Genomic DNA, 11,986 nt, shown 5'->3' with positions numbered 1-11,986 from the left:
GTGTGCATGTGTTTCCATGTTTCTGTGTAGCACTCGAGCTGTGAGGCAGGTAGAGAGGCCAGAGGACATGCGTGTGGAATCAGCTCTCCCTTTCTACTTTAATGTGGGTTCTTGCTATTACAGAAGCTGCAAGTGCCTTTACCCACTGAGGCATCTCTCAACCCACCCATCTCCATTTTTGAGACAAGGGTCTCATGTAGCTCAGGATGGCCCTGAACTTGCTATGTAGCTGAGGCTGGCTCATTATCCTCTTGCTTCCGTTTCCTGAGAGCTGTCACTACAGGCTTCCACAACCATGGCTGAGGAGGGACAGGACTGTGGTGGAGTGGGGTAGGAAAAGGGTTTCGCCTGGTCCTAGGGAGTCCAGTTAGTTTAGGGTATGGGAGTCACTAACTTTTCTCTCTTCATTGAAAATATCATCTTGGGTTAGGGGGGACAGTTCATTTATAGAGTGTCCAGCATGCACGAGGTGCTGGTTTCTGCGAAACCGTGAAAAAGAGAAGGAAAGAGAAATAAATTAGCTCTTGTTCCCAACTCCATGCACCTTGTGAGCTCCTCACCTGTGGTGAAAAGAAACTACTCTGAAGGCGAGGCAAAGACAGGGGAGGGCAGTGTGGGGAGACAGGGCGGGAGGAGCAGGTTTAGGGGGCTGGGTCATGGATAGGAATGCTTGGGAACTGATAGCAGCTGTAGATCTCTATTGTCAATAGGCGACCTCAGCAAGTAGGTGTCACTACCTCGCTGGCTTTCTGGGGCACATGGATCTAGACCAACTTGGCTCAGAGCCATTAGGAGGCAAGGTATGTCTCACTTCCACCCTACATATTAGTCCCTAGATCCTGGGGGCAGCTCTTGGTGCCTCCCTCTGCCCCTCCTCTAGCAAGGAGACTCCTGGGAACCACAGCCCAGCCCCACGGAACCTGTTCATTGGTCTGGCTACTAAGGGCACCATGGCCCCTGGTTCTGGGGCTTCCCTGAGTCTGGAAACAACCTTGTCTTAGTCTGACACCAGTTCAGCAGGAGAGTTCAGGAGTGTACAGCTCCAGCCAGGAATTGGCTGGTATGGCTAGTCTGCTTTGCCTGACCTTCTGGGCCTTACACCCTGTGCCCTGCACTTGGCTCCAAGGTGTTTGAGCCTTCTGGATTTTTATTGCAAGAGGAAAGGCTTTGTGACTTTGGCAGGTCAGTCCCGGGGGCCTAGCTAGAGGACATGCTAGGAAGACAGACTGCTGTTCACAACTAGGAGGACACAGGCCGGGCAGTGGTGGTGCACACCTTTAATCCCAGCACTTGGGAGGCAGAGGCAGATGGACTTCAGAGTTCGAGGCCAGCCTAGTCTACAGAGTGAGTTCCAGGACAGCCAGGGCTATACAGAGAAACCCTGTCTCGAAAAACCAAACCAAACCAAACAAAAACAAACAAACAAACAAAAAAACACTAGGGCGACACAGACAATGCTCTGTCCTGGGGCCTCTTCTAGATGAGGACATTAACATCTCAGACAAGTCCTGGTGTCAAGAGGCACCTATGACCCTGGGACTCTAAGACTCCTGGTATCTTCTTGGGGGAATGGCCATTTTAGCCAAGCTTTTCAACTCAAGACCCACCCCAAGACTACTCTGGGCTTCTATCTACATTGCATTCCCAACACTGAGGGAGAGCTGGCTTTTTTATTGAGGGTTGAACAAAGGGTTCTGCACTCCATCAGTGTCCCCCAGAGTGTCTGTGCAGCACACACTGCTTCCTCTGCATGCCATCCTGGCTAAGGTGTCAAGTCTTGGGTGCTTGGAGGGTGGGATGCAGATCTTTTTTTTAAAAATTACATTTGCTTGTTTGTTTATTGTATGTGTCTGTAGGCACACACGCCACAGTGCATGTATGGAGGTCAGAGGGCCACATGGGGGGGTGGGTCCTCTCCTCCTACCAAGTAGGTCCTGGGTCTTGATGTTCCCAGGCTGGAGGCAAGCACCTCTGTCCATTGAGCCATCTTGCTGGTCCTCCTGGGTCTTGATGTTCCCAGGCTGGAGGCAAGCACCTCTGTCCACTGAGCCATCTTGCTGGTCCGACATACGCTGTGGCCCTTACCTTGATGTTGTCCTGCCAGCGGTGGGCTTTCTGGAAATTCTCTGCAGCATCAGCCAGTCTCTGAGGGACAGAGCACATGGAAGTCAGAGGCTGAGGCAGGCTGTTTACCCCATGTCTACTCCAAATCCTTCTCCATGCCCCCATCCTCCCCAGGACCAACCAGGTCGACTCAGGGCCTCCCTCTTCCTCATGTCATCGGAGCATCAAAAGTCCTAGATAATGCTCAGCTTGTAGGAGGGACACCTCTCCTCGGTCCCCACAGGAGACAGGAGGCCTGCCTGATTGACAGTCTAAGAGGCTTTTCCACAGGACCCCCCAGCATTGACCCTTAGTCCTCCCAGGAGGTGGCTTAGACATCCCTCCTGGCCAAACTCCAAGGCCACCCTCTACCCTCTGTAAGCTACTGTCATCCTTCCCGGGGCGTGTGAAACCTACAAGTTATTGTCTCATCATGCAACTGTGCCTTGACCAGGCTCAGAGGACGTGTCTACAGTCCGCTTTGTTCATTCAGACTCACTGTCCTCTCCCAGGCCTCCACCCACAGGAGCCTTTCCTAACCTCTGATGCTACTTTCAATGGCCTTTGACACTAAAGCCCAGTCCTGAGGGCCGAGTACCCCTGAAAGCATAACTCTGTACTTGTCCATACCATACCTGTCCCTAAGCAAGCTTAGTGCCAGACTCTTCAGAGATGTGGGTGGGTGACAGACCCAAACAGCCTACTTCTTACAGTGGGAAGGAGTAACGTAATATATAACCAGGGAGCATTACCAGGGCAGGAGTAGCTGAGGCTCAGTGCCGCTGGTGCTGGGCACATCACAAAGGCTTACGTGAAGGCCCTTGGACCTGCTACCCTCTGGGCTTAAACTTGAAACTCCCACGGGTTCTGTGCTTCAGGAAGGGCTGAGGCTCCAAGGATGAAACCTTCTTGAAGAACAGAACTCAGTAATGTCTTGAGAACTGCGGTGTGTGATGGTTTGTATGTGCTCAGCCCAGGGAATGGTACTATTTGAAGGTGTGGCCCTGTTAGAGTAGGTGTGTCACTGTGGGCGTGGGCCTCATTCTAGCTGCCTGGAGGTCAGTATTCTGCCAGCAGCCTTCAGATGAAGATGGAGAACTCTCAGCTCCTCCTTGCACCAGGCCTGCCTGGATGCTGCTATGTTCCCACTTTGATGATAATGGACTAGACCTCTGAACCTATCAGCCAGCCCCAATTATCCTTATAAGAGTTGCCTTGGTCATGGTGTCTGTTCACAGCAGTAAAACCCTAACTAAGACACAGTGATAACCACCCGCAGAAACTGGAGTACAGCTTGTCCAGCTTGTGGAGAGAACACTGCATGCCAAGCCCTTCCTCTAGCTAGTGACACATGTGGACCCATTACTGCTCACTGTGTACTAAAAATTCAAATTCTCAGACAAGAATGTCCCAGGCTTGGGACAGTGAGCAACTTGCTTAGGATGCACAGCGAGCCTGGGTGAATCTGGAGCCCTAGCCTGGCCCCTGCTATCACATTCACCTTGTTTAGCCATGGTGACCACTTCTTCACAGGGCTCCCAATACCTAGTGTTCCTCATTTTGGTCCCACCCATCCTGGGACCTGACTCTACATTTCTGACTTGAATCAGAAGACCTTAGTGTGTTGGGTATTCAGGACATTCATCCCTGACCATCAAGCCTGCATGCAGGTCCCAGAGAAGAGGGTCTAATAAAGACTAGCAGAGACCGACTTCCCTGGAATGATCTTCAGTCTAGCCGAGTTGCCATGTGTCCTCCTGTAACAGGTTCTCCTTTTGTTGCATGGAGGTGTATGTACATAGAATATATGTGTATGCATGTGACTTTAATAAGGCAGGGTTTCTTGCTGAACACAGGGCTTATTGATGTGATAGGTCTTGCTAGCCAGCTTGTCTGGGGATCCTGTTGTCACCTCCTGAGTGATGGGAGTACAGGCAGGTTGCCACAGCCACCCAGCTTTTATGTGGGTTCTGGGAATCGAACTCTGTTCCTTACACTTGTGTGGCAAGTGTTTGCCCACTGAGATATCTCCTCAGCTCTGGTATAAACCTTCTTCTCTTGAAACTTCTGCCACCTACCTTCCACATTGTCATCACTCAAATGAGTACTATCCATTACCCTACTCAGGTGGTCCTGCCCCACAAATTGAGTCCTTCTGAATCCACTTCACACTTAAGACCTGGAACCTTATCTCAGAGTGTAGATCTGATCAAGTGAATATCACTAGCCCCCAAGCCCTTCATTTGAAAAAGTTCTGAGGTTTTGCTAGACTCTGGCTGCTCCTCCTCCTCCTCCTCCTCCTCCTCCTCCTCTTCTTCCTTCTCCTTCTCTTAAATCCTGAATCCTCCTTTTGGCTTGAACCCCTAGGATGGATGAAACCTCTAACTTCATAATTCTGTAGTACCTTTCTGTGAAGGTATGTGTGACATTTTAAGTGGGTATCACACTACACTAGGTGTAAAGCTCTATACTCGGGCTAAAAGATCCACAAAGTCCAGGGAGGTAGCCCCTGAAGGTACACCTCAGAGCAGGAGCCTCAAGTAACCAGAGCTTCCCCTCTCCTCTTATCTAGTGGACCCCTATATTCCCTGGGACCCAAGATGTACCTCAGAGTGGGACTTGAGGCTACTTGGGGGCTCTGTAGAAGCCATTACCTTTCATAACTGCCACGTCGAAGGCAATGTGGGAACCAGATTAAGGCTTCTTAGTATAGAAAAGATGGAGAGCAAATGGGGCTGAAGACCTCAAACTGAACCACGGCTCTAAGGAGTCTGCTCCTTTATCCTTCTACGGATGTTCTGTTTTTACATCCCTCCAGCCAGTGTGTGTGTGTGTGTGTGTGTGTGTGTGTGTGTGTGTGTGCGTGTGCGTGTGCACACTTATGTGCTTATCCTTTCATACTGTCAGCACACGCCTTTGACCCTAGGATTCATGGGTCCTAAGAATATGGGGATCCCCAGGCTTCATAGCCTAGCAGATAAAGTAAGGGAGCACCCAGGAGGGAGGGGTCAGTCCTTGGTCTCCTTAAGCTCACAGAGTCTCCTGGGCTCAAAGGCCTGGGTCAGCCCGCTGACTCGTGAATAACGGAGTTGCAATAGCCACAGCAGAAGGATTACTTTTAATCCTCAGTAACGATCAAGCCATTATTATTTTTTTTTCAGTGTTACAGATCAATCAGTCCATCCCCGGGCGCTGGACGTGTAGAAACTGCTAAATAGGCAGGTCTAGTGGTGTGGGAAGGAAGGGCCAGGCAGTGGGATAGGGTGAAGTGGGCAGGCCCCTGCTGCTCAAGGTCCCATCAGGCCTGAGAGCAAGGGGGCGAGAGGGCGAGGGGTAGAGGGACCACCCCTGAAGTCCTGGTCTGCATTCAACATGGTTTCCTTAAGCAGTGGTTTCACCTCTCTGGCCCTCCAGATCTTTCTGTGAACTACAGGTAGTAACTGATCCACGTGGAAGGTGAGCAGGCTCTTGGCAGCCCCATTTCTCCAACTTAGCAGCTCTCATAGGTACCCCGTCCAGTGGGGTTTTTCCTTGCAGGCTCTTGTCCACTTGAGGGCTTTCCTCTCTTATCTGTTCTTCTGCCTGATTAGCCACCTTCTCTGGAAGTTTCCTTTAGCCCTTGCCCAGCCTGTGGGCTTTCTGTTGTGTCTACCAGGTAGGGCACATCCTTGTGTGTATTTGGGAGCTATCAGCTTAGCACCTTCTGCTTTGGTCCTCAGTCTTTACAAAGACCGCAACAATCAGGACTGCTTTGGGGGTAGCCAAGGGTCCTCTCCTTCCCCCAAGACTTACCGTCCTCCTACCTCTCTAGTGCCCTTGGGATGGGCCAGGGGCAGACAGGCTACTCTGGGTCAAGCTGGAGCCTCAGTTTGGTCCTGTCCTCAGGGTATCTGCTGTGTATGGGAGATGCACTCTGTTCCTAGCCTGAGCCCTGAGTGACAGTCCCCTGGAAGTGACTCCCTGTTCAGACTCTTGGTTGTGCTCTTGGATCGGTCCTTGGTCCTCCTGCTACCAGGGCCCTGCTGTTCCCACTCCGTGCACTTCTAACTAGATTCCTGTAGCTCTCTTCACCCCCTCACCTGTGACAAATCCCTACTCCTTCCGGGCACCAGAAGATGTTCCCTTATGACACCCAGGGAACCTTCCTTGCGCCTGTCATCTTGATCTCTGAGCTCAGTGAGGGACAGTGCCTGGTTGCTATTAAATTTAGGGTAACGTGGATCCTAGCATATAGTGGATATGTAGTAAACATTTGTTACATCAAGGCCAGATTATCTCTGGACCTGTCTAGAGGGCTGGGCTTGAGCTTTGCCCAGTCTGGTCAGGGCTGCGTTCCCAGGTCTGTGGTTTGGCCTCTCGGGACCTCTTTTCTTTACCACACCCTGCCGGGTAGGGGATGCCTAGGGCAAGCTGCCCCTGTGAAGCTGCTGATGGTGTCTTGCCTGGTCTGTGGTGTCCCCACCGTGGTTGGCATTGGAGGAAACCACAGTGGGATTCTGAGGAGGGCTGTTCACAGCCAAGTCCATCATGATAACAGCAGGCATTTCAGAGGCAATTATCAGAGAGTTTCACTTAACAATCAATTTCCCTGAGCTCTGGGAGCCATTCTTGCAAGAAAAGGCAAGAAAGAAGGGGACAGGCTGCGCGCTGGGCTGGGGACAATACTCTCCTGGGGAGCAGTGGGCCACCGGTACCTTCAAGTTTCAGTAAGTTAAATGTCTTTAGCTTAGGGGGACTGAGACAGACGATGGTGTGAGATAAGGGACCCAGGCCATGGACAACACCTGGAGGGTCGGAGTTTCCACATCTGGGGCTGGGCCGGGCTTGGGTATAGTGAGGAAGCAAGAGCAGGTGGGTCATCCTCTAAAACCCCTGCGCTCTTCCACAGGGCCCCGCTTCTTGCCTTTTCTATCCTGTCTCACCTGGGAGTCCCTCAACCCAGAGCAGGTGGCAGAAGGTCCTGGAAGCAAATGCTCATCAAGCAGGACTGGTTCAATTGTGTAGCCAGAGGGAAAGGTTTTGGAGAGTTTGGGGTTTTAATTGGTTACAGCTGCTGCCGCTTCCAAGAGGGTATGAGAGGATTAGAGTGAAAGGCCCTGAACTTGTGATGAGCCGGCTGCTGAGTTCTGGGGTCCAGGGGGTGGGTAGGATGAGCCAGGTGGGAGTTGGGATGGAGAGAGGAGCTCTTAGGTAGAGGCCAGGGCCAATAAGTCCAGAGCAGCGTGGTAGAACCAGAGAGATGCTCTGAGAAACCACAGGAGGGCTGTCACAGCCACAGCCTAGCTAGCATTAGACATGTCCAGCATCTACCTAGGCCAAGGCTTCACAGGATAATGCAGTTTATAGGCCGGATGGAGGATTGTGGGGTGCCTAAGACGGGATTCTTTTGTAGTCAAAGGGACTGAGGCAGAGCATTAGTGCCACTGCCACAGACCTCTGATCAGGGAGTGGTGGATGAGGCATCTTCAGGTCTACCTAATGCCATAGCCCAGGAGGGTTGGACTATAGGCCCCTCAGGGCAGGGGTTGGTCAGGCCAGGTGGGGCTGGCTGGCTGGGTTTACCTGCTGGTCCCTAAGTGGCTCCTTTGTCCTTTACCCAAGAAGAGAGACCAGTAATCTGGTTCCTCAGAAGTGTCCAGAGTTTACCAACTACTCTTGGTGTCACTGGGTCCTGTCCGATGACCTCGTGCCCAGCAGCCCCACCGAGTAGCCTTGCCCAGCCCAGCCCTCTCCCGTTGTCTCCTTCCCCGAGGCCCCCACATTAGATCCATATTGTGCACGGCTAGATACTAAATACAGATTTCCAATTTCCAGAGCTGTTATGGTCTAATGAGTAAATAATATACATATTTAAAACTGTCTAAAAACATATCTGCATAATTAAAATATCTGCATAATAACGAAGCAAGATGAGGCTCAGCACAGAGGGGGTTGGAGACCCAGGGCCAACAATAGGGAGCAGACGTGGAGGGGAGCCGGCACTGCATGCTTCTCCTCCCTGCCACCCTGGCCATGGTTTTCCATCTAAGCACCTCAGTCAGGGAGTGGAAGAAACCCCAGCTTAGACCCATCCTTGCACCTCTTGTGGTCTGAGGTTGGGCATGCACAGAGAGTGTCCGGTACATGGGCTGTTGACACCTTCCTGACTCAGCCCTCGAATTGCAGCATGTCACGAGCTCACTGACCATGACCTTCCGAGGGAAGGTCTCTTCTCAGTCTTCTACTTTATAGAATCCCAAGAGATGAGGAAAAGCGTGCCAGTTTGGGCAGAGCAGGCCAGCCAGACCCACGACTTACGTGTCCTGTGATGGGGACCCATCAGTCCCTCCCTTCATCCATCCCAACTCTGCTTCTAACATAAAGATAAAATTCCCACCAGAACAATGGAAAACAAACCCTAAACCCCTCACCCTGATTCCAGCCACCAAAACTGGGCAAATTGCAAACAGCCCCGGGATGGCCCATGCTGCAGGAAGGGGCTTGCGGTTGTTGACAGCGACAGGTTTCCTAACCTTTTCTCTCACAGGCCACTCGCGCCCACGACATGAGTTGCTAAAAATATAGAAAATAGTAAAGCGGGTTTGTTTTCTTATAAAAAGGTCAGAACACATGTAACACGGAAAAACTCATCAGAGTGGTGGTGGTCCCTCTCTCTGCAGGTGTGAGGCAGCTTCTCTACTCCTGGCCTAGCCCCCCACTCCCCCCTCCGAGGTCCCTGTGGGCCACGTCAGCTTGGTTATTGATTCTCGAACTTCTCCGTGCCATCTGGGAGAGACAGTATATGTTTCAATTTGCTAGGACAAAAAGGAAGATATAAAGTGTGGTCTGGGATGAAGATGGGGGGTGGGGTGGGGGCCTATTTGGTGCCCTGAAGGTGTGGCTTTCAGAACACACAAATTTCCCCCAGAAAATTCCTGGATCCTTAAAGACTGGGTCCCTGGGGAAGACACACATGCAAAATACCACGTTGTTCTGTAACAGGTATGTTGAGAGAAAAAGAGGGAGAGAGAGAGAGAGAGAGAGAGGGAGAGAGAGAGAGAGAGAGAGGGAGAGAAGCAGAGGGAGGGAGAGGGAGGGGCAGGGTGCATTTTAACACTAAGAAGAGGAAAGTTATTAGCTTGAAGACACTTCTTCCGAGGGAGCGGAGGAGGCAAGCATACCCACAGGTGGCCATCAGTTCCAGTGGTTTGATTGCTTTAGCTTTAACGAGAACACTGGCCTGCACAGAAAGAGTGGGTTGTGTCACTGGACGGTAGCCAAATATATCTACAGGATGAAGAAAGGGAAGTCTGTGGCTTAGCAAATATTGTTGGGATCAGCTTGAGTTTCCAAAGCAGGTTCCAGGACCCAGGGGAAAGTGGACCCTCTGAAAAGTTCCACTCTGGCAATGGGCTGCCTTAGGAGAGCTGGGTGTAGACATAGATAGCCACATAGGGCTCTAGGACAGCGTGTGTATGTGTGTCTGTGTGTGTCTGTGTGTGTCTGTGTGCGTGTGTGTGGGTGTCTGTGTGTGGTGTGATGTGGTAGATGTGTGTTGTGTGTGTGTGTGGTGTCTCACAGGTCCTTGACCCACCTGGTCATTGTACTACTACTACCTCTAGGTACCCTAACCTTAACCCCTAACCCTAACCTCTAATCCTCTAACCTTCACCTAACCTTAACTCCTAACCCTAACCCAACCTTAACCCTAACCCTAACCCCTAACCCTAACCCAGCCTTAACCCTAACCCTGCCTAGAGGGTGCCTGGTAAGAAATAAACCCACTACATCCAATAAACAGATCCTCGTTGTGAATAAGCGCTTTCCACCAAGCAGCCCTGAGACGAGGGTTGCGTTTCGTGCACCCCAAGACTGAAGGAGCTCAGTCTGAGATGATGTCTAGCCCTACCTAACCCTTTGAGGGTGTCAATGAATGAGAACTCCTCATTTGTACACCCCTCCGCCCTGCCTGAGCCCCAGCATTACACCTGTCTTTCTCTACAGGTGAATTAGTCCATGGTGAGCTGGGGGAATCATCCAATAAGTTAAGCAGATTTGCTTCCATTGAGTTCTGACATAGTATATTCATCCATGCTTCTCAACCTTTACCAAGCCACACAGACAGGATCAGGGAGGGGCTTCACAGAAGCAAGGCATTATCTGAGTTGCCCATGGAGCACACTGGTGCATTTTGCCCTCTCATCAGGCTACATTTGGAGGCAGACAATGCAGGTCTTGTGGGTGACAATGTGATCTTCTTCCACTTGTCCCCCACGCTGGAGGCCTGTGCTCCTGAGGCTCAGCAATTGCCATCGCTTCTCTGATCTCAGTTTCTCACCTGTATAATGGGAACCAGAGCCCTTTGAAGCTGTGGGGACATAGACAGAATGGGTCTGGACGGAAGACATGGTTTCATTTTGGATACGATCCCCAGGTCCTGGTTTTCCCTTTCCCTTGTCTCTGATGACTGTTCCCTCCATACCCCTCAGTGCATTTGACCGTCTAACCTTGGCGTGCACCTTGTGTCATGGACCGCCCTCTCTTTGGTATCACCTTCTCTGGGAATTATTAGCCCCCAACACCTTGGCCTGATCTCTAACCTGGTGCTGCCACAGCAGGGACCCAGAACAATGTTGCCATCCAAGCCACCAAGCTGTAACATCCCTTATGATGGTCATCCCAGTGATGACCCTTTCTGCCTGGATCAGACTTCCAGAACCCCCAAACCCAACCTCAGACCTCCATATCTAAAGTGTCTGGCATAATGCATCCATCTTTACAGGCCTGTGCCACCATGTTGGCCCCTATATCTATACCAATGTTTTCTGAATGCTCTGAACACGCTTCCTTCCTGTTACATTTTTTTTAATTAATAAATTAATTAATTTGTAGTCTCTGAGATAGGGTCTTGCTACGTGGCCCTAGCTAGCTGAAATTCAGCATGTAAATCAGGCAATCTTTCTGCCCCTGTCCCCTGATTTGAGATTATGGGCAGGCATATGTTATCATATTTAGATCCTGTTGCTTTCCCCCCTCCCCTCAACAGAGGGCTTCTCTGTGTAGCCCTGGCTGTCCTGGAACTCACTTTGTAGGCCAGGCTGGCCTCGAACTCACAGATCCACCTGGCTCAGTTGCCATCTTTAATAGAGCTGTTTTAACCTTGTCACTCCCCCACTGTGATGACCTTGAACACTACCCTCCTTCACTTAGGTTCCACACTCTTGTTGGTCCCTGAGCCTGGACTGCCCATTGTATTTTTTGAGAATTGGTGTTTACCAATGCCCTTCAGCAAGCGTGGTTCTCTGCTAGGCTAGGCTTCTGGGCTCAAATCACTGTATACTTTGTCTGATTCAACCCCAGATGTTATCCTCTGGGCAGGGACTTGATTCGTGAATGTGTGTATAGTCTCTATACTAGACATGAGCCAGCTCAGCCCAAAGTACTGAGTGACCTCAGGCTTCTATGGTGGTCAGTGGGTCAGAGGTGGATCTATGGTGGTCAGTGGGGTCAGAGGTGGATCTATGGTGGTCAGTGGGGTCAGAGGTGGATCTATGGTGGTCAGTGGGTCAGAGGTGGATCTATGGTGGTCAGTGGGTCAGAGGTGGATCTATGGTGGTCAGTGGGGTCAGAGGTGGATCTATGGTGGTCAGTGGGGTAAGAGGTGGATCTATGGTAGTCAGTGGGGTCAGAGGTGGATCTATGGTGGCCAGTGGGGTCAGAGGTGGTCTATGGTGGTCAGTGGGGTCAGAGGTGGATCTATGGTGGTCAGTGGGGTCAGAGGTGGATCTATGGTGGCCAGCGGGGTCAGAGGTGGATCTATGGTGGTCAGTGGGGTAAGAGGTGGATCTATGGTGGTCAGTGGGGTAAGAGGTGGATCTATGGTAGTCAGTGGGGTCAGAGGTGG

At 51.3% G+C, this 11,986-nt stretch overlaps 1 protein-coding gene across 7 annotated transcripts in view; it reads right to left on the bottom strand.

Annotated features, from left to right (window-relative positions):
• Positions 1–11,986, bottom strand: part of Cacna2d2 (calcium voltage-gated channel auxiliary subunit alpha2delta 2) — a 133,221-nt gene that overhangs the window by 30,427 nt on the left and 90,808 nt on the right. For all 7 annotated transcript variants that reach the window (XM_031343421.1, XM_031343424.1, XM_031343425.1 and 4 more), the window contains exon 4: positions 2,086–2,145. In XM_031343421.1, coding sequence (XP_031199281.1) covers positions 2,086–2,145 — 60 coding nt within the window. The remainder of the gene's footprint in view (positions 1–2,085; positions 2,146–11,986) is intronic.

The sequence above is a fragment of the Mastomys coucha genome, unplaced genomic scaffold (genome assembly GCF_008632895.1).
Source record: "Mastomys coucha isolate ucsf_1 unplaced genomic scaffold, UCSF_Mcou_1 pScaffold23, whole genome shotgun sequence".
Classification (NCBI taxonomy): Eukaryota; Metazoa; Chordata; class Mammalia; order Rodentia; family Muridae; genus Mastomys; species Mastomys coucha.
Note: the sequence above shows the minus strand (reverse complement) of the source record. Positions and strands in the feature narration are given on the sequence as shown.